Source organism: Rhinopithecus roxellana, chromosome 18 (genome assembly GCF_007565055.1).
Source record: "Rhinopithecus roxellana isolate Shanxi Qingling chromosome 18, ASM756505v1, whole genome shotgun sequence".
NCBI lineage: Eukaryota > Metazoa > Chordata > Mammalia > Primates > Cercopithecidae > Rhinopithecus > Rhinopithecus roxellana.
Window position 1 is genome coordinate 46,487,426 of NC_044566.1, and position 26,840 is coordinate 46,514,265.

The following is a 26,840-nucleotide window of genomic DNA, read 5'->3' on the forward strand; positions in this document are numbered from 1 at the left end:
GGTGAGCTAGAGGAAGAGCAAGAGAACAGTCTGCTGTCCAAGTAAAGGGAATATATGTAGGTCTGTAATGTCTCTGGTTTCATAAATGGGAGCAGCAGATGGGAATTCATTTTAAAAAATTAAATGAAGATGACTCTTATAGTTACACTAATAATAGCAAACATGGTGTCTGCAACATGCCAGGCACTGTTCCAACCGATTTATATATGTATTCTCTTATTGAATCCTTACAACAACCCCATGAGGTAAGGGTTATCATCCTCTCATTTTACAGATAAAGAGACAAAGAGGTCCATAGGGGAAAGGCTGAGGCAGGAATACACTGTGGTTTTCAAGTATATGAAAAGTTCCATGTCAAGGTGAAAGAAAACAGCTGTTGGCCATGATGACAGATGGATGAAGATAGAAAGTGGTTAAGGAGCAGAAAGGAGTGGAAAGCAGTCCCTAGAAGGAAAGAGAGGAGATGCTGGGATGCAACACCAGGAAAATACTTCAGTCTCCACTTTCTCAAAAGTTAAATAACTTTTCCCCAAAGAGAAAGAGTCAGAGGAAAGTTCACATGACTCAACAGGAGTACACCTAGGCTTCCAATTCTCTGAGGAACAGTTTCCCACTGCCGCACGACGTGCACTCAGTGGCATTTAGAACTCAGGGTGTGTCAGGCACCATGCCAATCAGAGTCAAGCTTCTAGATGGAAAGCCCCCATTTCTTAGGATCTAAGCTAAATCCGTCTTTCTAACTATGCATCTTTCATGGGTTATTAACATTTTTCTAGCACCACCAACCGAACTGGGGTTTAACCGGAGCTGGCTATCATGATCTCCCTTGGTGTTCAACAGTTAAGCTCTGCAGTTGTAAAACATTTCAGCCAAAATTAGGCTGTCTGATCTCAGTTGTAAATTTACCTAATTTCCTATCATTAAATGGCTGTATTCTCTAGAACAACCATTTTGTGCTTTGGGAAGTGTCTGTATGAGATGGGAACTGGCAAGATGAACACTTACTTATGCAGTGTTGTGCCTGTTCTCCGGCAGCAGCTGCACGGTGACTGACCGCACTGTCATGTGTATGTCTGAGTAGCCAGCAACCTTGGGTGATGTCTTTAAATCATGTAGAATTGGCAAAGGCGAGGAGAATACCCAGGCTAGAGCGAGTGAGAAAGGCTCATAAGAGTCAGGTGAAATGAGGTTACTCTTAGCCAAAATAAAAAGACGTAACCCGGGGTAAGCAGATGGTATTGGTGCCTAACACCTGTATGTGACTGTAACTGACTTTAAAATAGCTACAGTGAAAGGTCAGAGAAGGGAGGGTAGAAAGAAGAGAGATGAAGATCAGTTTTCCCAGGTGCAACATCAATGACTCACACCCTGGTTCTCATCTTTCTGATGCCAAAAGTGGGGAGCGTACCTCTCCTCTGCCCATGCCTTTCCTACCCTAACCAGTTGTAGAGAAAAAAAAGCAGCTGATTTTTCAATGTTTAAGAGAAATTGAGATACTATTAAATGATTGAAATAAACTACCTGAAAATCTGTATGCTCTCATTGACTAAAAATAAATTTGTATTTTAAGACTATAATTCTGAGAATTCTTTTTGCCAATATATTTTCAGAATCTAAGAAAACTTGAGAATTCAATACCTGTATCTAATCTGCTATAACTAAATTGAACCATTTTTCTAACTTCTAGATAAACATGAAATGCACTTATCTTAATATTTCTCCTTTTACATAAAGATTGCTTGTTAATGCTTCAGTCTTCTGTCTTTGACATCTTTATTTTTCTCTTGCTGATTGTTCATTTAAATGTATTTTAAAACTCTGCTTTAAACTTGTGCTTCCTTTTTCTGTCACTTTTTTTTAATTAAACCTTAGCTGACTGACTTCTACAGCAATATAAAGGTATATATATATTTTCCTGTATACAATTTAATACATGTAAATAAGTTGTTTTTCTCCCTTAAAGACAACAGAATAATATCCACTTCTTTAGGGTGCCTTTTGTGCATATCTTGTCTATTTTATTGTTACACTCCTTTTAAAAAGAAAAACATATGTGATATGTAAAGAGACACATAGAACATTCAAATTAGTGAATGTTTCTAGCTTTGTTAATTAAGTTACATTCTTGAATGATAGCTGAATATGAAACAAAATGTTTGCTTTTGGGAAATCATTGTTGTGCTAAGTATGTAATTAGCTGTGCTATTTTGAAATTGGAATTTCTTAATTTCTCACAGGACTCAAAAGCTTATTACCACCTGCTTGAGCAGGTGGCTCCAAAAGGAGATGAAGAAGGCATTCCTGCTGTTGTTATTGACATGTCAGGACTGCGGGTAAGGCCAGGTCCCGGTTGTGTTTGGAGAACATGATGCTGCTTTCATGTTGGCAGTTCCATTGCCCTGTGTGGCTCTGACTCTGGAGTTCCATGACTGGGCATTTCTGCCTAAAGCCCTGTTAAAACTGTAAAACTGTGGGCAGTTTGGGATAATAATTGATGAAAACTGAATCTGGAAATACAACATTAAAGAAAGAAACCAATAATAATTAAACACCATCCAGCATGCTAGGCACTTCTGTATACGTTCATCTTTTAGAAGACTCTATAACCCCACATGGGTCTGAATGTTATAATGAAACCTGTTATGCCACCACTTTAATATTGATCTTGAGAAGTCACTTTGCCTGTTTGTGTGCCTCATTTAATATCATTGGAGTTAAATCCAATGAGTTCATATTGAAGTCAACTGATTCCTAATAAGAAGTAGAGTAAAAGTAAATGAGAAGTAAAGCTCATAAAATGCATAGTGTGTAGTGTTATCTAGTAAAGTGTCATTTATTTTTTATTTTTTATTTTTAGACAGTCTCGCTCTGTCACCCAGGCTAGAGTGCAGTGGCAAGATCTTGGCTCACTGCCAGCTCTGCCTCCCGGGTTCACGCCATTCTGCCATTTTCCTGGCTCAGCCTCATGAGTAGCTGGGACTATAGGCGCCGCCACCACGCCCGGCTAATTTTTTGTATTTTTACTAGAGACGGGGTTTCACCGTGTTAGCCAGGATGGTCTCGATCTCCTGATCTCGTGATCCGCCCGCCTCAGCCCCCCAAAGTGCTGGGATTACAGGCGTGAGCCACCGCGCCCGGCCTAGTAAAGTGTCATATTGAGAAATAATCCCAATTTAAAGTTTCGTTTTCTGAAAATTGGTGGTTTCATATACTTTAAGGACAGTGGGCCATATTTCAACAAAATTTTCGTGTTGTTTTAAGAGTCGCTTACAAATGGCTGGAGATTCTCTAGAATTATTTGAGCACATTGAGTGGTTCAAAATCTGAAGTCTGCAAAAATAAAATTGATATTATGTATTTATCAATAACAATATGTAGGTTAACTGATAAAATTTATTTTGTTTGAGTTGCAAGTATACCAACTCAATGTGGAGATGGTGGATATGCTAATCACATGCTCTTATTGGCAAGTGTAAATATCTTTTGTGAACTGGTTATGGGAATATAAATTAATAAATAAAATTTTTTGATAGACAATCTCATGACATCTGCGCAAGAAAAAAATAAAAAGGAATCTTAATGGTTGGAAATAATTAAGGTAAACTCGAATGATAAATTTTCGGAATCTACTGCATCTCTTTTGAAACAGGGCAACCAACCATTCATCTGAAATAGTTTGATAATAGAGATGAGAGACCTTCGTTACTTAACCTCTGAGATTCCTTTTACTTGTGACTTTCTGATTTTGGTGCAGGTGCGTGTAGGCAACAATGTGCTGTTATTAAGTGTCTGCCTGAGATAGACACTAATGGTTTCAGTGAGATTCCCATTTCTTTTCACATTATGCAATCTGCTTTGTGCATGGAGAGTCTTGACCCAGCCCTGAGACATCCTTTTGCATTGCAGGAGAAGGATGACATCCAGAGGGCAGAATGCATGTTGCAGCAGGCGGAGAGGCTGGGCTGCCGGCAGTTTGTCACAGCCACAGATGTTGTCCGAGGGAACCCCAAGTTGAACTTGGCTTTTATTGCCAACCTCTTTAACAGATACCCTGCCCTGCACAAACCAGAGAACCAGGACATTGACTGGGGGGCTCTTGAAGGTAACTGCAAACTACTTGCTTAAGATGGGGAAAGGCACTCACAATTCTAATTCAATGGCAATTCAAACTCACTTCCTAAGCAAATATAAACTATTTGCACATGCAAACAGGCCATTAATTCTCTGGTATGCAACAAAGAGAATAAATAGATTGATCAAGTCAATTTCAGCCAAGCAGGAGTAATTAAATACCATTATATCACGTCCATTATACAAAGACTTCTTCCATTCTCAGAATTAAATGTTTTAGGAAAGATAGTGCATTTAATTATTAGATGAAATAAATCCGGAGTTTCAAAAAGATAATTTATGTACTTAATGGACTGTGTTGATTCCTAGAGGCAAGAAACTGCCACCATTCATTATCAAAAAATGATATCTAATGTATGCCGGGATATGCTTACTGAGTTTTGGTTTGTTTTGTTTCTTATGGGAGGTACAGAAAAGTATTTTGAGGAAGAATCCCTAACAGTTGTATTTTTCATGTTAATGCTCATGTTAATGCTCATGTTAATGCTTTTTGTTAAGATTTGTTAAGTTAATGCTTTTTGTTAAGATTCAACAAAAAGTATATAGCTTTAATTAGATTCTACCAGGTAGAGGTGCCAGAGATGTTTACTTGATTTTTTTTAAAAAGTCATGAACTAGTCCCAATATTGAGACAAAAAGGTCGATTAATATTAAATGAATGTCACGCAAGCAAGGAGATTCAGATCTGAAGTATGAGTTGATCCTTTTCCACAGCACTTTACTCTCACTAGAAATGCAGCATAATCGTGCTTCCACACTCCTGCATTTGTGTCATTTGCTGAATTATGGTCAGGGGGTTGTGTGCATTTTGTTGACTCCCAAATCTATATATCCAGCCCACTAATCACCCATTTCAGCTGCTTCTAGAATATTCCTGTTTGGGTCCTTGGCTATCATTTGAGGTGCAGCATATGCAAAGCAGAATTGATTATTTTCCCTCCCACCCCCAACCATTGCCTTTCCAGCCCACCTCCCATCCCATTTGCCCTCTTTTAGAAATGCTCCATTTCTATTAATCATACCATTTGTTTTTCTTTAGTCACCAAAACTAAAGACCTTGGATCCTACTGTATCTTCCTATCCTTCATCCCTACATCCACTAAATCAGCAAATTCTAATAATCTTCCTTTGGAACATTTTCTCAATTGTTACATTTCTTTTCTGCTCTTCCAAACTCATTACCTCATACACCAATTATTTTAATGGATCTTGGAGCCTCCATTTATCAAATGTTTGAGTGTATCCCACATGCTAATGTCAAACACTCTGCCCTCTGCCGTGTTTAATTCAAATGCATATCGCCTTTCAGTGATTCTGCACACTGCTGCCAGGCACATCCCAGTACTGATTTTATTGTATCTCTGCCTTGCTCAAGAATGTATTGTAGTAATTTTACAAAGCCATAATGACTGCCATTGTCTAATAGGTCAACTAAAATGTGCTACCTGGTATCCAAAGATTGAAACCCTGTCTCTCCAAAAAAATACAAAAAATTAGCCGGGCATGGTGGTGGGCACCTGTAGTCCCAGCTACTTGGGAGGCTGAGGCAGAATGGTGTGAACCCGGGAGGCGGAGCTTGCAGTGAGCTGAGATCGCACCACTGCACTCCAGCCTGGGAGACAGTGAGACTCTGTCTCAAAAAACATAAATAAATAAATAAATAATATCTCCAATTCTGACTCCTTCTTCCAGATAGGGTTATCTCATTGGGCTGTACAGTATAGACCCCTGACCAAACCAGTTCCTGATATTCTTAATAGAGACCTTGCCTGTTGCTCCCTTTATATGCATATTTATACTGTCTTCTACTCCCACCCCTTGCTATCTCCCCAAATCCTCTACTCTTTCCTTTTTCTGATCCAGATTTTGCTAGCTATCCAAGGGCAAGTTCAAATTCTGCCCCCTCCAAATTCAGTCCATACTGTTCTTTTCCCTGTCTCAACTCAAATAACAGATATATCTATCTCCTAAGTGAGTTCTGTAGCTTGTATGATCTCTGTTTGATGCCTAAAAGTCCTGTTTTTTCCAGCAAGAAGGTAAGCCTTTGAGAGCCAACTGAACGGCTACCCCACACAGGATTCCACACACTACTAATAGATGCTGTAGAAATACATGTGGAATTGAAATGGAAAAGAAAAATTAACACCGTATAAGAACCCTCATCCAAATCCAATAGGGTTTATTTTATTTCTTTCTTTCATTCTATTTTCAGTTTTTATTGCATCCTCTTTAGTTAAACTTTGGTCATAAAAAAAGGCATGTTTTCTTCCATCCCAAAAGATAACCCGTCTTCCTTCATCTAGGTGAGACGAGAGAAGAGCGGACATTTAGGAACTGGATGAACTCTCTGGGTGTTAACCCTCGAGTCAATCATTTGTACAGGTAGGAATATTTGGGAACTCATTCTAATGTAAGACAGAGACCTCGAAAGAGCCATAGGATTCCAAATACCACCATGATGTGCATTCTCTTCACAAAATGTGCATACCTTGATGGAAGGGGAAAAGTGCCAAGTTGAGCTTCAGATGTTGGCTATTCAGCTGAAAAACTCACCTACATACATCAGTCTCACTGTGTGCTCAATATGTAAATCGTACCTCAACAAAATGAAACATTTACTCTATGTCATAAGTGATCATACGTATAATCTGCTCACAAGGAGGCAAAACAACAGATGTTAAGTTTGTGGTGAAGTGTCTCCTACGCCACTTGTTAAAGCCATCTTCATTTTGTTTTTTTAACATTTCTTTTACATTTACTTAGTTTTACAATTTTTAAACCTTTAGGTACAAGGGTACATATGCGGGTTTGTTATATAGGTGAATTGCGTGTTGCAGGGGTTTGGTGTACAGATGATTTCATCACCAGCGTGCTCTTTCTTTTCCTGAGGCAGCATGTGTTGGATGGAAGGGCATAGCTGCTCACACCTGGGAGGAGTGAGTCCCCCAGTCTCTCTGAGTCATGGTTTCTTCACCTCTATAGATGGAGCTATGACTACCAGTGTGCAGGGTTGTTGTGAATATTCTCTAAACTAATATGTAAGAAAGTGTCTGGCCCATTGTAGGCCCTGAATAAATGTGGGATTTCTGAGAATCCTTTTGTGTTTGTTTTGTTCAGTGACTTATCAGATGCCCTGGTCATCTTCCAGCTCTATGAAAAGATTAAAGTTCCTGTTGACTGGAACAGAGTAAACAAACCGCCATACCCCAAACTGGGAGGCAATATGAAGAAGGTAAACAATGATGGTTCTGATGTTGCAGCAGGCAGGCAAAGTCATAGCCTGCAAGAGCGTTCTAAATACTTTATAAGGCAGCCAAACAATGTTTATCCAGAAATTAAATTCTAGTACAGCAATCAGAAACCTGAATAGGTTTATTAAAGCGTGTCCATTATTTCAGTCGATTACTTATTTATAATTCCATGTTGGATGTCTTCAAACATTATCATGCAAAAATTCTAATTAAGATAATTAGAGCAAGCAGAGAGCCACAGGGATTTTTTCCCTCAGCAGGATCTTTATTCTAATTTCTAAAGAATTGGAGCTTTGTTCTGACAGCTTGACTTGTTCAAATAGTTTGTTGACTGTCAACACAGTGGGAACATTGTTTTGAAACAACAGGGTTGACACAGCCATTTCTCAGCATTTCTTATTGCTGTGACTGTTAATGATCCATGCGTAGCTGCAGGAGTATCTGTTCACATGTCCGTTTGCTATGTGTGCAGAGGATGGAGACTCCAGATTTTCCATGTCAATCTCTGTGAATTCACCTATTTTAGAAATATTTTTTTTTGTCTTTTTTTTTTTTTTTCCTTTTTGTGGAGAACGGGGTCTCGCTGTATTACCCAGGCAGGTCTCGAACTCCTGGGCTCAAGCTATCCTCCCGCCTCTGCCTCCCTGAGAGCTGGGATTACAGGCGTGAGCCACCGCGCCCGGCCTCTATTTTAGAAATATTACATGGAGGTAACTAAGGATGGCCCTCCATTTATGTAGTGTGATATAGCAGTGAACATATTCATAATAAGGAATTCATTTCGGTTTTCCACATTATAAATTTTTTTTATGAAAGTGAGGGGTTTCTAAGGAAAGATGAAAAATTCTTTACTTTTGAATCCTAGAATTGCAGAACCAGTTGAGACTTGAGAAGTCATTCAGTCTGACCATATTTATTTCATTTCTATCTTTATTTTTATTATTTATCTGATATTTATCATAATCAAGATGGTGACGTTAAATTGTTTTCCTTTCTGCTCATTCAGCTTGAGAATTGTAACTATGCGGTAGAATTGGGGAAGAATCAAGCGAAGTTCTCGCTGGTTGGCATCGGTGGACAAGATCTCAATGAAGGAAACCGCACTCTCACATTGGCCTTAATTTGGCAGCTAATGAGAAGGTAGTATAGCTTATGGAAGTGGCTTTTTCTTGAACGCATTCTTTACCTGGAAAAATATTAGCAAATTTTTAGCAGTATGAGTTAATTCAGTAAATGTATGTTTTAAGCTAATCTTAATAACCAGAGAAGCACTTTTTACCTTTCTGCTTTTTGTTTCAGTTCTGTCCGTTTTTGTTTCAAGTATCGTGAAACTCTGTTATTAGGTTCATAAACAGTTTAGATTGTTGTTTCATTCTGATTTAATCATCCCTCTGTCCTTATGAAGTAGTCTTCTTTATGCCTACTAATATTCTTTTCTCTGAAATCTATTTTTTCTGACATTAATAGATAATAGCTACTATTGCTTCTACAGGCTTCCTATTGATTAGTGGTCAGCATGGCATATCTTTTTACCATCCTTTTACTTCAACTGATCTGTGTAAATAACAATTACTTTTAAAGGGACTTTTTAAATAAAGTTGAAATTATGCTATATTTATCTACATATTTACTATTTCTAGTGCTCTTCCTACTATTTTATAGATTAAGATTTCCATTTGGTATCATTTTCTGTCTACCTAAAATATTTCTAATAGCGCAAGTCTGCTGGTGATGAATGATTTCAGCTTCTGTATGTCTGAAAATGTCTATTTCATTTTCAAAAGATTTTTTTCTCTGAGTGCAGAATTCTAAGTTGATAGTTTTTTCTTTCAGTATTTTAAAGATAGTTTCACTGTCTTCTGGCCCACATTGTTTCCAAGAGGAAATCTATTGTCATTCTTATCTTTGTTTGCTTGTATGTAGTATTTCTTTTCTGGCTTAAGATTTCTCTTTATTACAGGTTTTAGGTAATTTTATTATGATGTATATTGTTGTTTCTTGCTTTTTTGTTTGTTTGTTTTTTTGAGACAGAGTCTTGCTCTGTCACCCAGGCTGGAGTGCAGTAATGCGATCTCTGCTCACTGCAATCTCCACCTCCTGGGTTCAAGTGATTCTCCTGCCTCAGCCTCCTGAGTAGCGGGGACTACAGGTCCACACCACCATGCCCAGCTAATTTTTGTATTTTTAGTAGAGACGGGGTTTCACCATATTGGACAGGCCGGTCTCAAACTCCTGACCTAATGATCTGCCTGCCTTGGCCTTCCAAAGGGCTGGGATTATAGGCGTGCCACCCCACCGTGCCCAGCCCCATTGTTGTTTCTTATGCTTGACGTTTGTTAACTTATAGGATCTATGGGTTTATACTTTCCATCAAATTTGGAAAACTTAACTTTCATCTCTTCAAATATATCTTCTGTACCCACCAACCCTGGTTCTGGGGGATTCCAAGTGTGTGTATATTTGATCATTCAAAGTTGTCCCTAAGCTCACTGATGCTTTATTTATTTATTTTCTCTATGTTTCATTTTGGATAACTTGTATTGCTATGTTTTCAAGTTCACTAATCTCTTTTGTGTGTGTGTGTGTGTGTGTGTGTGTGTGTGTGTGTGTGTGTGTGTCTGATGTTCCATTAACTCCATCCAGTGTATATGTTTTTTAACCTGGATATTATCGTCTCCATGTATAGAAATGTTGAGTCATTTTTATATCTCCCATATCTGTCCTTTCCTTTACCTTCTTGAACATACAGAAAATAATGACAGTAACTTATTTTGTGATCTGTTTCTACTAATTTATTTTCATCTTCATTATGAGTCATATTTTTTGGCTTCTTTAGATGCTGCTAATGTTTTAATTATATGTCAGATATCATGAATTTGACCTTGCTATGTACTGGATATTTCTGTATTCTTTTAAATATTCTTAAATTTTATCCTGGGATAGACTTAAGTTACTTAAATACAGTTTGATCCATTTGAGACTTACTTTTAAGCTTAATTAATCTAGAGCTCATTTTGCTTGTTAGTAATGAGAAAATAGTCTTCTGAGTACTTTACTTGATGCTCATGTATTAGGAAATTTTTCCACTCCAGCTGGTGGGAACAAATTATTTCCAGCCTTGTGTGAGCCCCAAGGATTGCTCTGCCAGCTCATTTCTGGTGGGTTTTCCCCGCAGCCTCTAGTAGTTTCTTCACACATGTGCACTGAGCAGTCCTCAGCTGAAGACTGAGGGAAACCCTCTGAAGGCCGCTGAAGCTTTCTTTCTGAATGACTCTCTTCTCTCGATACAGTTCTCACCGCTCTGATATTCTTCCCCTTAAATTCTAGGCACCTGGGCTTCCTTCATTTCTCATTCCTGTTTCCTCCACTCAAGAGGATGGCCATGCTCTGTTTGGGTTTTCTCCTCCTCTGCTGCAGCTTGGAAACTTTTTCCATGCTGGGAAAATCTTAAGGCTCACTTTGTTTTCTTCTTTTCAGGGGCCACTGTCCTGTGCTTCCTATTGTCTGATGTCTGAACAACATTGTTTCGTATGTTTTTCAGTGTATTAGAGGTGTTTAAATGTGGTTCCTGTTATTCCATCATGGCCAGAAATGGAAGTTCCTTTCATAGAGAATTTTAGAAACGTTTTGGAACTGAATATAAGCTTGACTAATGTGAGAATTATAGGGTGATATTAGTTAAACAAAAATAGAATATAAGAAGATACGCAAACAGAAAATAGATTATAAGAAAAAGAAACAATTTTGGTACAAAATCATAAGCTTGGGAAGACTTTTAGATAGGAATTCTGTAAGTAATAAAATAATTTACTTGTAAATGCTTCAGTCTTTCCCCTTATACTAATAGCTCTGACAAAGCAGGAATTTTGCATCCCCTCATTAGAGCCTATGTTAGTGTGACATAATTCGTTTTCCTACCTGGAAGGAAGCCCTAGAAACTGCATGTCACATTACATTCTGTCTGGCAAGATAATGGCAAAGGCAAGGTTTGTGGTGTGCCTAGGCACTGCGGCTTTAGTTCCAAGACACTGTCTGCAGATCCTAATAATGGCCGGCTCTGGATGTAATTGTGTCAGTATTTCCAGATAAGGTAGGATAATCAGAAGTGATCATTAAAGATTTCACTCCCTGATTCACATTTACTTTACTAAGTATAGAGCTCCATTACCCATTTGTAAACTGGGGTCTTTTTAATGATGGAGGCGGATGTCATAAGGCTCCCCTGATGCCTAAAACTCCAGAGCTAAAGAAACTCCAACCCTATCTTTTAGTTTACTGCATGTATCCAGAACATCACTGAAAACTGCTTAGGGCTGTTCTCACCCGTGTATTTCCAGATGCTATTTCCAAGCTATCTTTATTATCTTCCACAAGTTTTAAATTTATAACAGATTAGCAATTCATACTGATTGCTTTAAAAACCAAAGCAAAAGTCCTTTTAGTTGCAACAGTTAAACTGACTCATGGGTTTCAATATTAAATAATCTTTAATATATTCTTTTTTGATGATTAAAAAGTGCAGGGCAGCTGGGTGTGGTGGCTCATGCTGTAATCCCAGTACTTTGGGAGGCTGAGGCAGGTGGATCACCTGAGGTCAGGAGTTCGAGACCAGCCTGGGCAACATGGTGAAACCCCATCTCTACTAAAAATACCAAAGTTAGCCAGGCATGGTGGTGTGTGCCTGTAGTCCCAGCTACTCAGGAGGCTGAGGCAGGAGAATTGCTTGAACCTGGGAGGTGGAGGTTGCAGTGAGCCAAGATCATGCCACTGCACTCCAACCTAAGTAATGGAAAAAGACTCTGTGTCAAAAATAAAAAATAAACTCAGGCCAGCTCTATTCCGGGTTAAATTTGATAATATCTGAAAAACATCTTGCAATATGATCTTTGAATGTTTTATAAAAATGTGGCTCAAAACCCTATTTAATGGCTGGCACATACACAATAAGGTCTACTCTGCTATTGCTATCTCCACCTGGTTAAAAAGTCGTATTTCTCATGAGTGTTTACTACACAAGAATTGTGCATTTAAGAAAATAGACAGAGAAATATATTACTGCAGAAGGAGAAGAAACGACCGATGATTATATAAATGGCACCAGAAGGGATTTTTTTTCCCTGCATGCCATATATTAAAAGATCTATTAAATTTACAGCCAGTTCTAGCTGGAATTTATTTCACTGAATTGTGCTGATGTGCTAATTTGGTCATTTATCTGGACAATAAATAGCTTGTCATTTTTTCGCATGAGAGCAAATGAGAGATATGTACTTAAACTTCCCTTTCCCCTTCAGTAGCTTGGAAATCATTCTCAGGGTGGACAGTTGGCAAACAGCGTATGCATAAACTTGCAGATAAAACCCTTGAAGCAAGCAGGCTGCCAGCACATGGCAATGATAGCTCTACTCCAACAAATGAACAAAGAATCTGAAGCAGACAAATAGGAAACTCTCCCCAAGTCAAACAGGCTGTGGATGGTGAAGTCAGGATGGGTCCTTCAAAAACAAAACACCACGGTTTGTTCCTCTGTTGGTTCCAAATAGTAAATAAGTAAAACAAGTGTTGGAAGGCAGGAAAGTAAGCAGGTAATAATCACATCCCTGTGGTGTCTCACATCCAAACCTCATCAATCCTCTTGTTGAAGGAAGAACTGGCTAAAGCTGGAGCTCATAATGCTGTTTTCATTTTGACAAAGAGCTTTTCAGCACAGCACATTTTGCAAACACTGGTAATACTGAGATCTTGTCTGGAGGGCTCCATTTAATAGCACGGTCATCCCGAAGCAGGTTTGATGATATGCAGTAATTATCTCAAAAGGAAAAATCTAGAAAGACATAGACCAAATTAGTTTTTGTTTTATACTTTGAATCTTTATTTAGATGAGCAATTGCTTAGTGTACTATCTAGAATGGAGGCTCCAGCCTAATTTTTTTTTTTTTTTTTGAGACACTTTTTGCTCTTGTTGCCCAAGCTGGAGTGCAGTGGTGTGATCTCAGCTCACTGCAACCTCCACCCTCCGGGTTCAAGCAATTCTCCTGCATCAGTCTCCAGAATAGCTGGGATTACAGGCATGCGCCACCACACCTGGCTAATTTTCTACTTTTAGTAGAGACAGGGTTTCTCCATGTTGGTCAGGCTGGTCTCAAACTCCTGACCTCAGGTGATCTGCCCGCCTCAGCCTCCCAAAGTGCTCGGATTACAGGCATGAGCCACCGTGCCGGGCCCAGCCTAATTCTATTCTTTCTTCTCTTTGTGTTTTTTTTCCTCTTTTTTTTTTTTTTTTTTTTTTTTATCATTGTACTTACAAGTGGGTGTCTGATTCCATTTCAAACCTCTGCATCTCACTTGAGGCGGCAGAAAGACTGCCTTGTGTTCACTGGAACTCTGTGCCACTGTGAGAGGCTGTTGTCAAACCCCAGAATGCAATAAGTTGCCTCCACAATTTGCCATACCTCTATAAGGTTCCCTGTTCCTTAGTAGCTTTTTACTCTTGCAGACAGACTTTAGTGTAAAGGTGGGGTTCTCCTCTGCACCATTTAGTTCCTGGGCTTAGGAGGTAGGTCAGGAACACTGCTGCTGTTTATATGAGCATGTGGACAATGCAGGGCTGCAACTCCTGATGAAGGGAAGTGAGAACTAGGTCCTGGGACAAGAGAAGCTACCAGAAGATTAAACTTAGTTTGTCCCATCAGGTTATATATGGAGAGGACCTAATGAAGCAAGCACTAACCTACCGTTTTTTTATTCAGACATTTATTAGGCAGAAATTCTTAGATGTTACAGTAAATGCTAATAACTTAATATGCATGCTATCCAGAAATAAGAAGCCAGTTATGCCATAAAATGTAACCTTTATGAACAGATCGAAAGGAGGATCTTTTCTGAACTAGAAATATTTTGAAAATCTATCTGCACTTATCCCATTTATACTCATGATTTCTCAGCAATTTGTTCCCATCTCTGGGCCCAGACTAAACATCTTGATTATCCCCTTGCTTTCCCTGGGAGAAAGTCACTCCATTTATTTCACCCGCCACTCTGTGCCATCATTTACTAGATGCCCAGTAGTGCTAGGCAGTCTGCTAAGCTCTGATGAACAGGGCACATGGACCCTGTCCGAGGGCACCCAGTGGATGCCAATGCCATCAAAAGTTCCAAGAAACAGGTTTGAAGCAAGTGTACCAATACTGATTAATACACTGTGTAAGCTGGAAAAGTGATACTTGAGCTGAGGATTGTTCAAAAGATTAGGAATTCACTAGAAGGGAAGAGGGCCCAGGCAGTGAGTACAGCTGAGTCCCAGAAGCAGGAGGCAGAAGGAGGATGGAGGTGTGGCTGGGAAGCTGCTGATGGCTCTGTGCGGTTGAAATGTGTATAGGTCTTTGTGTGTGTGTGTGTGTGTGTGTGTATGTGTGTGTGTGTGTAGCACACGATGAGCAAGGAAGCAGGGAGGGAAGTGCTGGAAAAGAACACTAGAGCCAAATTGTAAAGGGTCTTGTGTGCTGTACACTGGAGCTTAACCTGTATTCTTTGGGTCATGTCGAGTCACTTTAAATGACGTGACCAAGCAGGAACAGTGGCATGTGTCTGTGGTCCGTCCCATACTGGGGAGGCTGAGGTGGGAGGATTGCTTGAGCCCTGGAGTTCGGGGACACAGTGAGCCATGACCATACCTGTGAATATCCACTGCACTCCAGCCTGGGCCATGGTCCACATACTGAGACTCCATCTCTAAAAAAAAAAAAACCAGAACTGTACTTCAGAAAGGAAATTCTGTGAGATGGAGAAAGAGAATGAAGAGGAGCTAAGTGATTTGAGGGAGACTTGGGAGGTGTAACTGATAGGACGTCACTTAAATGTGAATTTTGATAAAGAAAAGTTACAGAAGCCATTTTCCTTCCTCTCTTCAATAATGGGAAGGTGCTTTAACCTAGAGGAAGCAAGGCATTGCTCTTATTTCAGGGACTAAATTTGAAAACCATCTGGAAAGTCATGGGAGAACTGTACTGTCCATAGGAGCAGTAACTAGAGGAAGATACCCAATGGATTATGTAAGCAAAATCCTAGAGCACCCAAGTGGAGGGTGACCTGAATTTAGGTAGACTGGTCAGATGAGAGTCAGTCACAGGATTCTTGAGTTTCAGTTTGAGAAGCACACACTGCAATTCTAGCTCTGAAGGTCTTTCATGTGTCATTTGATCCCCTCCTGCCAACCTGAACCATGAAGTCAACAAGCCCACGTGTTCCTCGACTCTGGGCTTTCTCCCCTGTATTTCCCTTTCAGAAGGGAGTAGCTTTAGGGAATGGTGGCTCTTCTCTACTCCAGAGAATGTTTGGGTTTTTTGTTTTTTGTTTTTTTGTTTCTTTTCTTTTTGAGACAGAGTCTTACTCTGTCACCCAGGCTGGAGTGCAGTGGCACTATCTCAACTCACTGTAACCTCTGCCTCCCAGGCTCAAGCAATCCTCCTGCCTCAGCCTCCCTAGTAGCTGGGACTACAGACAAGCGCTGCCATGTCCAACTAATTTTTTGTTTGTGTTTTTGGTAGAGACCGGGTTTCGTTGTGTTTCCCAGGCAGGTCTGGAACTCCTGAGCGCAAGCGAACTGCTCACCTCGGCCTCCCAAAGTGCTGGGATTACTGGCGCCTGGCCTACTCTATAGAATTTTGAGAGGTTAAAACATCTTCTTAATAAATGTCCCCCAACCCTTCCAAAACAACAAACAAACCAATTCTGACGACAGTAGGTATCTAAAGTAATTCTTACCTTCAGACTAAAGATTACCCTTGTCAGCATATTTCTGACATTTTTACTTATACAAGGAAAAAAATATTTTATACTTTTTCTTTATCATGTAGGCTATTCAGACTTTTCCAATGTTGAATCATTTCTTGATTTTAATTATTTTTTTTAGTTGTCACAGGTTGGAATCTTTTCCTTCATTTGCTTTTCCTTGCATTTTTTTCCCTTTGCCTTTTTCTTTTTGCTCAGAGCAATGATCGTGCTTAGAAGGAGGTATTTGCTTTACATTTCATTATAATAGCCATAAAGTCACATCTTAAGTTATTCTAAAAGGAACTAATGTTGTTATATATTCTTTTTTTCTCTCAAATGTAATGGTGTCTAGACTGTCTTCTATGACATACCTGAAAAAAAACTTCCATCCTTAACTACTTTCTGCTTATATTAAATTCTTTAGCCATTGTTCTCCAGAAAGCGTTCTTTATTTTGTTCAGGTATACACTGAATATCCTTGAAGAAATTGGCGGTGGCCAGAAGGTCAACGATGACATTATTGTCAACTGGGTGAATGAAACGTTGAGGGAAGCAGAGAAAAGTTCATCCATCTCTAGTTTCAAGGTAAATTTCTTTGTCTTCTGCTAGAGGCCATCTGAGCTCTATGCCTCTCTGTATTGTTTTCATTATGTGTTCAAGTGACCTTCAGTGTTAGGTATTAGAGCCTCCCCCTCCCATTTCAATTTTGCTTAAATGACTCGTTGTTGTTTTGATGTTCATCAGTCATTTCATTGATGAATTTCTCAATACTTCCCCCATAATAGTTAATCGTAAAAACCCATCATTAAAAAAAATTTCAACTTTTATTTTGGATTTAGGGGGTACATGTGCAGATTTGTTACATGGGTATATTGAGTGATGCTGAGGTTTGGGGTAGAAATAAATCCACCACCCAGGCACGGAGCATTGTATCCAACAGGCAGTTTATCTAGCCCTTGTCCTCCCCCCCCTTCCCCATTCGCGTAGTTTCTACTGTCTATTTTTAATTTTTATTTTTATATTTTTAATTTTTATTTTTTAATTTTACTTTTTATATCTGTTTTTTGTGACAAGGTCTCACTCTGTCACCCAGGCTGGGGTACAGTGGCATGATCGTGGCTCACTGCCACCTCAACCTCCTGGGCTCAAGTGACCCTCCTGCCTCAGCCTCCCGAGTAGCTGGGACTACAGGTGCACACTACCATACCCAGCAATTTTTTTTTTTTTTTTTTTTGGAAATGAGGTCTCACTATGTTGCCCAGGCTGGTCTCAAATTCCTGGCCTCCAGAGATCCTCCTGCTTCAACCTCCCAAAGTGCTTTGGGACTACAGGCGTGAGCCACCATGCCTGGCCTATTCCCATCTTTATGTCCATGTGTACTCAGTGCTTAGTTCCCACTTAAAATCCGTGATTTTAGAATCAAGATTTTAGGCATTGTTCTTTCAAAGTAATATAAACTATGATAGTATTCGTAAAATGTGGGCACCTCCATGATTCAGATTAACATTATAATGGTGACATATAAAATGCTCAAAGATCTCCCTTGTGATTTTTTTTTTTGTAAAAAAGCAGTTGTGTACTTCTATCTAAATCCCATTTTTATTAATAGCAGCACTTCATTAAATGTCTTGACTCATGTTTCATACATTAACTGGATTCCTCCTCAAGGGACCTGTGCACTCGATCCACATCACCATAATGCCTGGGCCATCTTAACTACATTTTTCCAGCTTGAAGGTCAGGATTAGGGGGAGGAACCCCTTCAGACTTGTATTAACAGGGTTGGTGAGGCGGTTCATCGTGATATCCATCCTGCGTTTCAAAATCAAGAAAAAATGAAAATCTCTTTCCACAAGCAGTAGCAGAAGATATTGTCAGGGCAGGGCTGTCGCAGGAGTGTCCACCTGCTGTGAGCTCATCACCGTCACCTCTGCTCCATCTCCAGCCTACTGTTCAGTCTGGAGAGCTGAGCAGTCAGGAGTGGATGCTGGTCACTGATGCAAGCAGATTCTTCCAGAAGGAGATTTGGAAAGGCAGTAAAGAAAAGCAAAGTCGAAAGGAGCTCTAAATATTGAATGTGCTCTGGCTACCGGGGCTCCTTGTTCATATCTCAGGGTGTCTTCACTGACATTGTAAAGCTGGCTTTACTGTTTTCCTCATTTTATAGGTGAGGACATCAAAGCTTGAGTAACTTCCTGAGAGCATGGCTAGTAATTGTATGTGATGATCCACAAATGGGAGGAAAATGCCTTTTACCTGTGGGGTGAGGCTGTAGAGTGTAGTGTATCTATAGGTAGCTGAGCTGTTAATATGAAGTGGCCAGTTACATAGTCCAGGGGTGCTTCTCTTCCTAAAATAGCTGCTGTTCCAGCCCATTACATTAGGCTGTGGCTTCTGGGGTGTTCTTATGGGGAGAAGATTTGGTAAGCAATGCTGGGGTTCTCTCTTAGAAAGGTTTGGCAATTCTTTTGCTCCTTGTGACACTCAGGGCTCATTTTCTCCTGTCTTCTTAGTAAGTTGTTGCAGAATTGGTTAAGTAAAAGAGGCCACATAGTGTACCGAAAGAAATGTCATACTAGCCCCACATTCCTTTTATGTGAAGCCCTTTAAAAAATGAACACAACCCACTCTTTAAAAAAAAATAGATTCAGATAGTACATCTGCAGGTTTGTTACGAGGGTATATTGTGTGATGCTGAGATTTGGGCTTCTATTGAACCAGTCACCAAAATAGTGAGAGTAGTGCTGAACAGGAAGTTTTTCACCTTTAACCCACTTCCACCCTCCCCCTGCTTGTATTCATCAGTGTCTATTTTTCCTACCTTTATGTCCATATATACCCAATGTTTAGCTTCCTCTTATAAGTGAATAGATGCAGTATTTGGTTTTGTGTTACTGTATTAATTCACTTAGGATAATGGCCTCCAGCTGTATCCATGTTGCTGCAAATGACATGATTTTATTCTTTTTTATGGCTCCATAGTATTCCGTGATGTATATGTACCACATTTTCTCTATCTAGTCCATCGTTGATGGGCACCTAGGTTGATTCCATATCTTTGCTATTATGAATAGTGCTGTGATGAACATGAGCATGCAGGTGTCTTTTTGGAAGAATAATTTATTTTCCTTTGAGTATGTACCCAATATTGGGATTGCTGGTTCAAATGGTAATTTTATTTTTAGTTCTTTGAGAAATCTCCAAACTGCTTTCTACAGTGGCTGAACTAATTTACATTCCCACCAACAGTGTATAATCATTCACAACCTCACCGATATCTGTTATTTTTTGACTTTTTAGTAATAGCCCTTCTGAATGGTGTGCAGTGGTATCTCATTGTGGTTTTGGTCCTCATTTCTGTAATGATTAGTGATGCCGAGCATTTTTTCATATGGTTGACACAATCCACTCTTTTTAACTTTATGTTTTTCTCTAGTTGTGCTAACTTCCTTCCATTTATTATTTGAGAACGACTACCAGTTGTTGGTAGACAGTGGGTTTTCTGGGAAGTTACTGATGCCCCTACAGAAACTACAGTTTATATGAAATGCTATGTGGAATACTGCTGCATTTCCCAGACCAGGCTGTGTATAGTACTTATTTAAGAAGAAAAAGCCACCCACTTCCTTTGAGCTGAATGGGAGTAACTTTGGGACACGTTGATGAAATCCTCCCTTTCTCTCTGCGTAGGACCCGAAGATTAGTACAAGTCTGCCCGTTCTGGACCTCATTGATGCCATCCAACCGGGTTCCATTAACTATGACCTTCTGAAGACAGAAAATCTGAATGATGATGAGAAACTCAACAATGCAAAGTACGTAAATAGAAATAAACCTAAGATCGGGAGGGAAGGACCCAACTGGCAGCTGGATGGTTGTGAAGTCTAATGCTCATGCCTTTATGCAAACATTTCATTTTCACTATCCATGCCTTTCCTTCTCAGGACTTATTGTAGTCTCATCATCACTATTTTGGATATGGTACAATAGTAGTTTAAAGCTCCTAGTGCCAGATTGGAAGCAAGACAAAAAAAAAATAATAAGAGTATTCTTGTAATTGATAAGCAAGCCTATAGTTTCATAAAACCAATTTCCTAACCAAATGCCCCATTCATGAATATTCATGGATAAGAATGTACAGGGCTAGGGTTCCACAGTAGAGCCTTTGCCAGTGTGAGAGCCACTGTCTTGTGCTTTACCATTCAGGTCATCTGCCAAATGATTCCTCTAGAGTGAGTGTCAGCATATTACAGTTTCTGAGCCAGATCTGCCGTGTTGTCTGCTTTTCTAAATAAAGTTTTATTGAAACACAGCCTATTCCTTTGCATCTTGTCTAGAGCTGCTTCCCTGCTACAACAGCAGAGTTGCGTAGTTACAACGAAGCCTAAGATGTTTACTATCTAGTCTTCTGCAAAAAAAGCTGATGAACTTCTGCTCCAGACAGATGCTTTTCTCAGATCAGGTTCTGTTAGTTTCCTTGCGCTGCCACAACAAAGTACTAGACAAACCGGGCAGAAGAAGTTTCTTCTCTCACAGTTATAGGAGCTAAAGATTTGCAATCAAGATGTTGGCAGGATTGGTTTCTTCTGAGGGAGAATCTGCCCCATGCCAGTCTCTGCCTCCGTCTTCACTTGGCATTCTTCCTGCGTGTCTGTGACTTCACACGGCTGTCTTCCCCCTTTGCGTTTCTCTGTGATGCTTCTTTTCTTAGAAAGACACCAGTCCTATTGGATTAAGGTCCCACCCAACTCCAGCATGACCTCATCTTAACTATTTTCATCTGCAGCAACCCTCTTTCCAAACAGGGTCACACTCTGAGGTGCTGGGGGTTAAGACTCCAGCATATGAATTCCAGAGAGACACAATTCAGCTCATACCACAGGTCTAGAAGTGACAAGGATCTAGTGCCCAGCATCCCTGCCTTATAGTCTCAACAGAGCCCTTCTTTCTGTTTCCAGTTTGGGAAAGTGGGAACCTGTGCTCCTGGGATGCTGACGTTTAACACAATCTAACGGAGAGAAATAAATAAACTAAAATTACAATAGATTGTGATGAGAGGTGTGGAGGGGACAGTATGAGGCATCCCTGAAGGGACAGGAAGGGGACTAGAGCTCTTCAGAGCAAATAGCAGCTCAGCTGAGCTCAATTGAAAAAGACAAGTGGGAAGGAAGTAGACAGGTGAAGGAGAGAGGAAGAATGTTCCAGGCAGAAGGAAAAACACATATGAAGACCCAGAAATCGTAAAAAGCCTTCAGCCCAGATGTTCAAGGGGAATGTGATTAGGTGTAAGAAACTTGCCAAGGCCATACAATTTTTCAGTTGTGCAGCTGAGATTCAAAGTCCAACCTAAGAGCCCGGACTCGTAAGCACTCTCCTGTGAGGGCAAGATACAAAATTATTTAGGAAAAGGGGTGAAAGAAATTACACAAAATGTGAAGAATGGTTATGTTATGGTGGCAAGATTGTGTGTGATTTTGTTTGAACCTCCTTTCTAGTTTTCAGACAATTTTCCTTCTGTGTTTTATAATGGGGAAGAATTAATTTTACTTCATTAATAATTAATATGGAAGAAGTTATTGAGAGACAGACAAGGAGAAAAAATGGGTCTACTCCTGCCTGATGTTCTTAATTTAATTTCATCAATAAAGTAAAAGTAAAGTAATTTTAGGAGAGCAGGAGGTAGTAAATGTGGGTTTGGGTAGAGTGAAGAGTGTCTGTTGTAACCATTGTAAGAGGTCACTAGATAATAAATGAGGTGAATAAAAGAACTGCCAGGTAGTAGTGTGAGCTCATTTGAAAATAGATTATAATTAATAAAATTTATCTTCATATATCTACAAACAGAGCAAAAATGTTCTGATGCAGCTATCATCATTCTATGTGAAAATATGGAATATAAGTCTCTGGCTACTCTATATTGCAGTGCCATAAATAAGTACAAATATATGTTGGCAAGAATTGGAATGAAACAAAGAATAAAAAATTTGATGTGGAAGGCCAGGAGTTTTTTGTTATTATTTTTTTATTTTTTTGAGACGGAGTCTCGCTGTGTCGTCAGGCTGGAGTGCGGTGGCACGATCTCGGCTCACTGCAGCCTCCACCTCCCAGGTTCTAGCGATTCTCCTGCCTCAGCCTCCAGAGTAGCTGGGACTAAAGGCACATGCCACCACACCTGGCTAATTTTTTGTATTTTTAGTAGAGATGGGGTTTCACCATGTTAGCCAGGATGGTCTCGATCTCCTGACCTCATGATCCACCCACCTCAGCTACCCTAAGTGTTGGGATTACAGGCGTGAGCCACCGTGCCCGGCCAATTGGGGTCAGGATATTATAGACACATTTTTCCTCTTTTGTTCCTTATAAAAATGTTACTGTAGTTGAAATGTAGTCTGCAAACTTTTCCTAGCACACATTTTTATTCAGTTCTGTGACTCTTTCTGCCATGCTGCTATGCAGCCCAAGAGAATACTCCTGGTGTGAGTATCAAAAGTGGCAGCATGTGCCAGGTGTAGTGGCTCACGCCTGTAATCCCAGTGCTTTGGGAGGCTGAGGCAAGAGGTTCTGTTGAGGCCAGGAGTTCAAGCCCAGCCTGGGCAACATAGTGAGATCCCTGTCTCTACAAAAAAAAACAAACAAACAAACAAACAAAAAAGACAGGAGCTGAAGAGGTCTCTAAGGACAAATAATACACTTGATAGTGATCACGAGACTAGCCAGCAAGTCTGATGCTTTGTCAGAAGCTTTGGTTGAGCCAAAATTTGTCCACAAAAGTGTGAGGATGCTGGTGACTGACTCCAGCCACTGCAGGAGTGAGTTCTGTCCTGAGTATGGAGCGACTGTGACCCTCCAGGGTCCCATTCATGCTGTGTTTCTTAGGCTCTCCTTATGTTTCCTCTTTTCTCCCTTTTAGGTATGCCATCTCTATGGCCCGAAAAATTGGAGCAAGAGTGTATGCCCTGCCAGAAGACCTGGTTGAAGTGAACCCTAAAATGGTCATGACCGTGTTTGCCTGCCTTATGGGGAAAGGAATGAAGAGGGTGTGAGGCCCAGTGGGGTCGGGTGGGAGGCGGTGCACTCACTCCTGACTGCCCAGCACAGATGCTCCCGGGATGATTCAAGCCATTCCAAAGTTCAACTTGGTGACATTCTACAAGATTCCAAAAAGCACATATTAGTGCAGCCAAGTAGCCTCTCCTGTATTTAACAAAAAGTGCTTCATTCTTTGCAGGAGGTCCAACTTCCTATATATAGGTTTCTATTCTTGATTTATTTGCTTCTTCGAAAATCTAGAGGAAAACAAAGAATTCGTTTTCCAGGTACCCTTCTCGCTTTTGCCATTAGTTGAAGATAGAAGCTGCAGTGATATTAATTTTGATATAATCTTTCAAACCCACTTCATGTGGCTTCCCTTTACTTTGTTCAATATGAGTGCCAGGAGGGGAATCATCACACCTGCCCTAAACCGTGTTCCTGGAGGTCAGCCTTTGATCTGTTGCAAGCCCCTCTTTCTGTCCCTTCTTCGTACCCTGCCTCCCATGACTTTGCTCCTCATGCACTTGGAACCATGCCTTCTGGAGGCCCCATCTCTTCTGGCCATCCTTGTCTCTGGGCCACTTGGAGCGTCTGATAAATCAGTGAAGCTGTTGAAGTCTCAGGAGTGTCTGGTAGCCTGCAGAAGTAAGCCTCATCATCAGAGCCTTTCCTCAAGACTGGAGTCCCAAATGTCATCAGGTTTTGATTTTTTTTTAGCCACTAAGAACCCCTCTGTTTTTAACTCTAGAATTTGGGCTTGGACTAGATCTAACATCTTGAATACTCTGCCCTCTAGAGCCTTAACTCTTAATGGAAGGTTGGATCCAAGGAGGGTGTAATGGAGTATCAAGCCACTCGGGGGCAGCATGGAGCTGTAACTAAGCATCCTTTAGGGCGCTGCCTCTCCAGGCATTCAGCCCTCACATTAGATTCTAGTTACTGTGGTATGGCTAGTATCTGTCCACATTTGGAGGCAATCCTGCCTTGCTTTTGCTTCTAGAGCTTAGCATATCTGGTTGTTGTCAGGCCATATTATCAATGTTTACTTTTTTGGTACTATAAAAGCTTTCTGCCACCCCTAAACTCCAGGGGGAACAATATGTGCCAATGAATAGCACCCCTATTCACATACACACACACCTGGCCAGCTGTCAAGGGTAGAATGAATCTATGCTGGATAAGAAATGGCGGGATTGTGTTATGAAGAGCTAATTTACTGGACAAAGAATTCCAAAGCAAAACAAGAACAATATGAATTTGAGCAACTCTCATAGGTTAAGCAATTTCCCCCTAAACCAACTGAAGGCTAAAACGCAACAGGCCATTGTGAACCAGCACTAGACTCCCTCTATCATGGTGAAAGGCTTCATCAATGAGGTATCTTCTTTAGTAGTGGTATGTAATGGAACTTAGCCATTTTTCAAAGCAATTGAAATGTATTGCTCTGGATCTGTTCCTTGGCAGTGGACTCAGAAAGCCAACATATGGCTCCTCCCAGCCCATCACCAGTATTTTTGCTGCTTCTGAATGCAAAGTGGTTGGTTTTGACTTCAGATTGAACTTACTGTAGCCTCAAATGATTTCCCCCATCCACCTCCGGGAAGAAAGAATGTTACTGCCTTAATAAAAAATGAAAAGAGAATGATGCTCAAAATCTTTCCAAATAAAATGTTCCCTATATTAGGTGTCTCTGGATGTTTCCTTTTGAAAGTTTGCTAACAGTGTGCTATAAATCATTCATTCATTCATTCCACCAACATGTTCAAGCGCCTAATATGTGCTAGACTTAGTGCAAGGTTTTAACAATGTGCCTATGAATTAAACAGGCACTGTGTTCAACTGTTGCCTGTCGTAGGAAAGACAGAAGTTAAACAATTAAAATAACAGATGGTGACAAATGATAAAAAGAAGGGCAGGGTGAGACATGAATTTATGACAGGAAACAGTCTGAGGAGAAATCGTTTAGCTAAAAACTGAAGAATAAACTTCCATTAGGTAAAGCAGGGAATAAAATTAAAGCTGAGAGCCAAACTCAGGAATACACTGAACTTGTAGAAGTGGAGAGGTGTGATACCTTTCCTCACCTATCATAATAATCACGGCCAATACTATGACGAAAAATGAGTTAACAAGAGAAAAGGATAACAAATTTCTTTCATCAAAGTTTTACATGACACGGGAGCTTTTAGAAATGAAACCCAAAGATCCAAAGAAAACTGTTCATTTTTGTGCTTAGATGTAATGCAGAATGAACGGCCATGCAGAAATGTGATTGGGCAAAAGGCTGTGATCTAAGGCTAATAAATGGAAGGGGAAGCAGCCCGGCAAGTCCTGTCTGTTCTGATTCTTCTTGGCCACAGTCTGTAGCATTTTTTCCTCCAGGGATCAGGGCAGGACCCCCTGGAATGAGGGTCTTATTACCTACTATCAGGCAAGGTGGGCCAGAGAATTTCTTTACCGCCACTGCCACTGTCTACACAGAAAGGGAGGGGAAGGTTAGAGTAATTTTTCTAGGGTTTTACGACTTGCTTTGGGGAAAAGGGGTTCTAGTTTCTATGACCCTCCTTGAGAAAGAGGAATTCTGCTTTCTAGGAGTTGCTTCAGGGGAGAAAGAAGGGCAGGAGACAGGAGGGCAGGAGAAGATCAGAGAGGGAGACCTTGTTTCTGAGGTTACCTTGGAGGCTTTCCAGTCTCCTTTAGTTCGAAGTACTCTGCATACCAAAGTGCCATGGGGTTTCGTTTTTTTCTGAGCCCCAACCCAATCATAAACAAAAGTCAGACTTAGAGATTGGTGCAAAACAATGTCTAGACTGAGTTGAGGAGGAATCTTTGGAATTAGCAGTGCCCGAGGACTCCTTTCCAGCTTGGTGGGGCCTTACTTGGGAAGAAGTGGGGATGCACGGTGTTGAGGGGGGGGAGGCAGAGGAGTTCTGCTGCAGCCAACTTCCTCGGTTGGGCTGCTATGACAGAGAAGCTGGCTATCGATTTGGCGTGGTCACACTTTGACCTGCAGAGGAGCCACCCACCCACACAGCAGCTAGGAAGCTGGGCTTTTGTGCCTAAGCTCTGTGTCCGGGTTTTGCCGCAACTTCTTCTTGGAGGTAGCTCCTTCCTGGCCCAAACACTCCTGCACCTTCTATACTTAGGAGGTCACTGTCTTCCCAACACATCAAGAGGTTATAGATATTGTTTCTTTCTATTTGTACTAGACTGCACTGAAATTTCCATCCTAATCAGCAATCACTGTTACCAAGTTCTTTTGTATCCTAGAAATATTCTGTGCATATATCACACCCACACATCTGTTTTATAAAAAATATTAGCATACCATAAACATCACTCTGTATTCCATTTTTTTAACTTAATGCCATGTCTTGAAGGTTGTTTCATATTGGTACATACAGACCTGCTTCAATCTTTCCAACAAGTACATGGTCTTCTACTATATAGGCATACCAAACTCCATTGAACCAGTGGCCTCTAAATAGATATTTAAGTCGTTTTAATCTTTTGTCCCCAAAATAAGGCCACAATGAATAATATTATACCCACTTCTTGAGCACATTCTGTTAATTGTAATTCAACAGATACTTATCAAGTTCCTGCTCTAGCAAAAATATTGCACATTGGGTAGTCAGACATGGATCCTCTTAA

The 26,840-nt window shown here is 40.4% G+C and overlaps 1 protein-coding gene across 2 annotated transcripts in view; it reads left to right on the forward strand.

The window, feature by feature from the left end:
• The window catches only part of LCP1 (lymphocyte cytosolic protein 1), a 69,541-nt gene extending 44,675 nt beyond the window's left edge, over positions 1–24,866 (forward strand). For both annotated transcript variants that reach the window (XM_030922455.1, XM_010358089.2), the window contains 8 exons: positions 2,238–2,333; positions 3,907–4,102; positions 6,435–6,513; positions 7,249–7,363; positions 8,389–8,522; positions 16,616–16,739; positions 19,845–19,969; positions 23,065–24,866. In XM_030922455.1, coding sequence (XP_030778315.1) covers positions 2,238–2,333; positions 3,907–4,102; positions 6,435–6,513; positions 7,249–7,363; positions 8,389–8,522; positions 16,616–16,739; positions 19,845–19,969; positions 23,065–23,197 — 1,002 coding nt within the window. In that variant the 3' untranslated portion in view covers positions 23,198–24,866. The remainder of the gene's footprint in view (positions 1–2,237; positions 2,334–3,906; positions 4,103–6,434; positions 6,514–7,248; positions 7,364–8,388; positions 8,523–16,615; positions 16,740–19,844; positions 19,970–23,064) is intronic.
• The last annotated feature ends 1,974 nt before the right edge of the window (positions 24,867–26,840 follow it).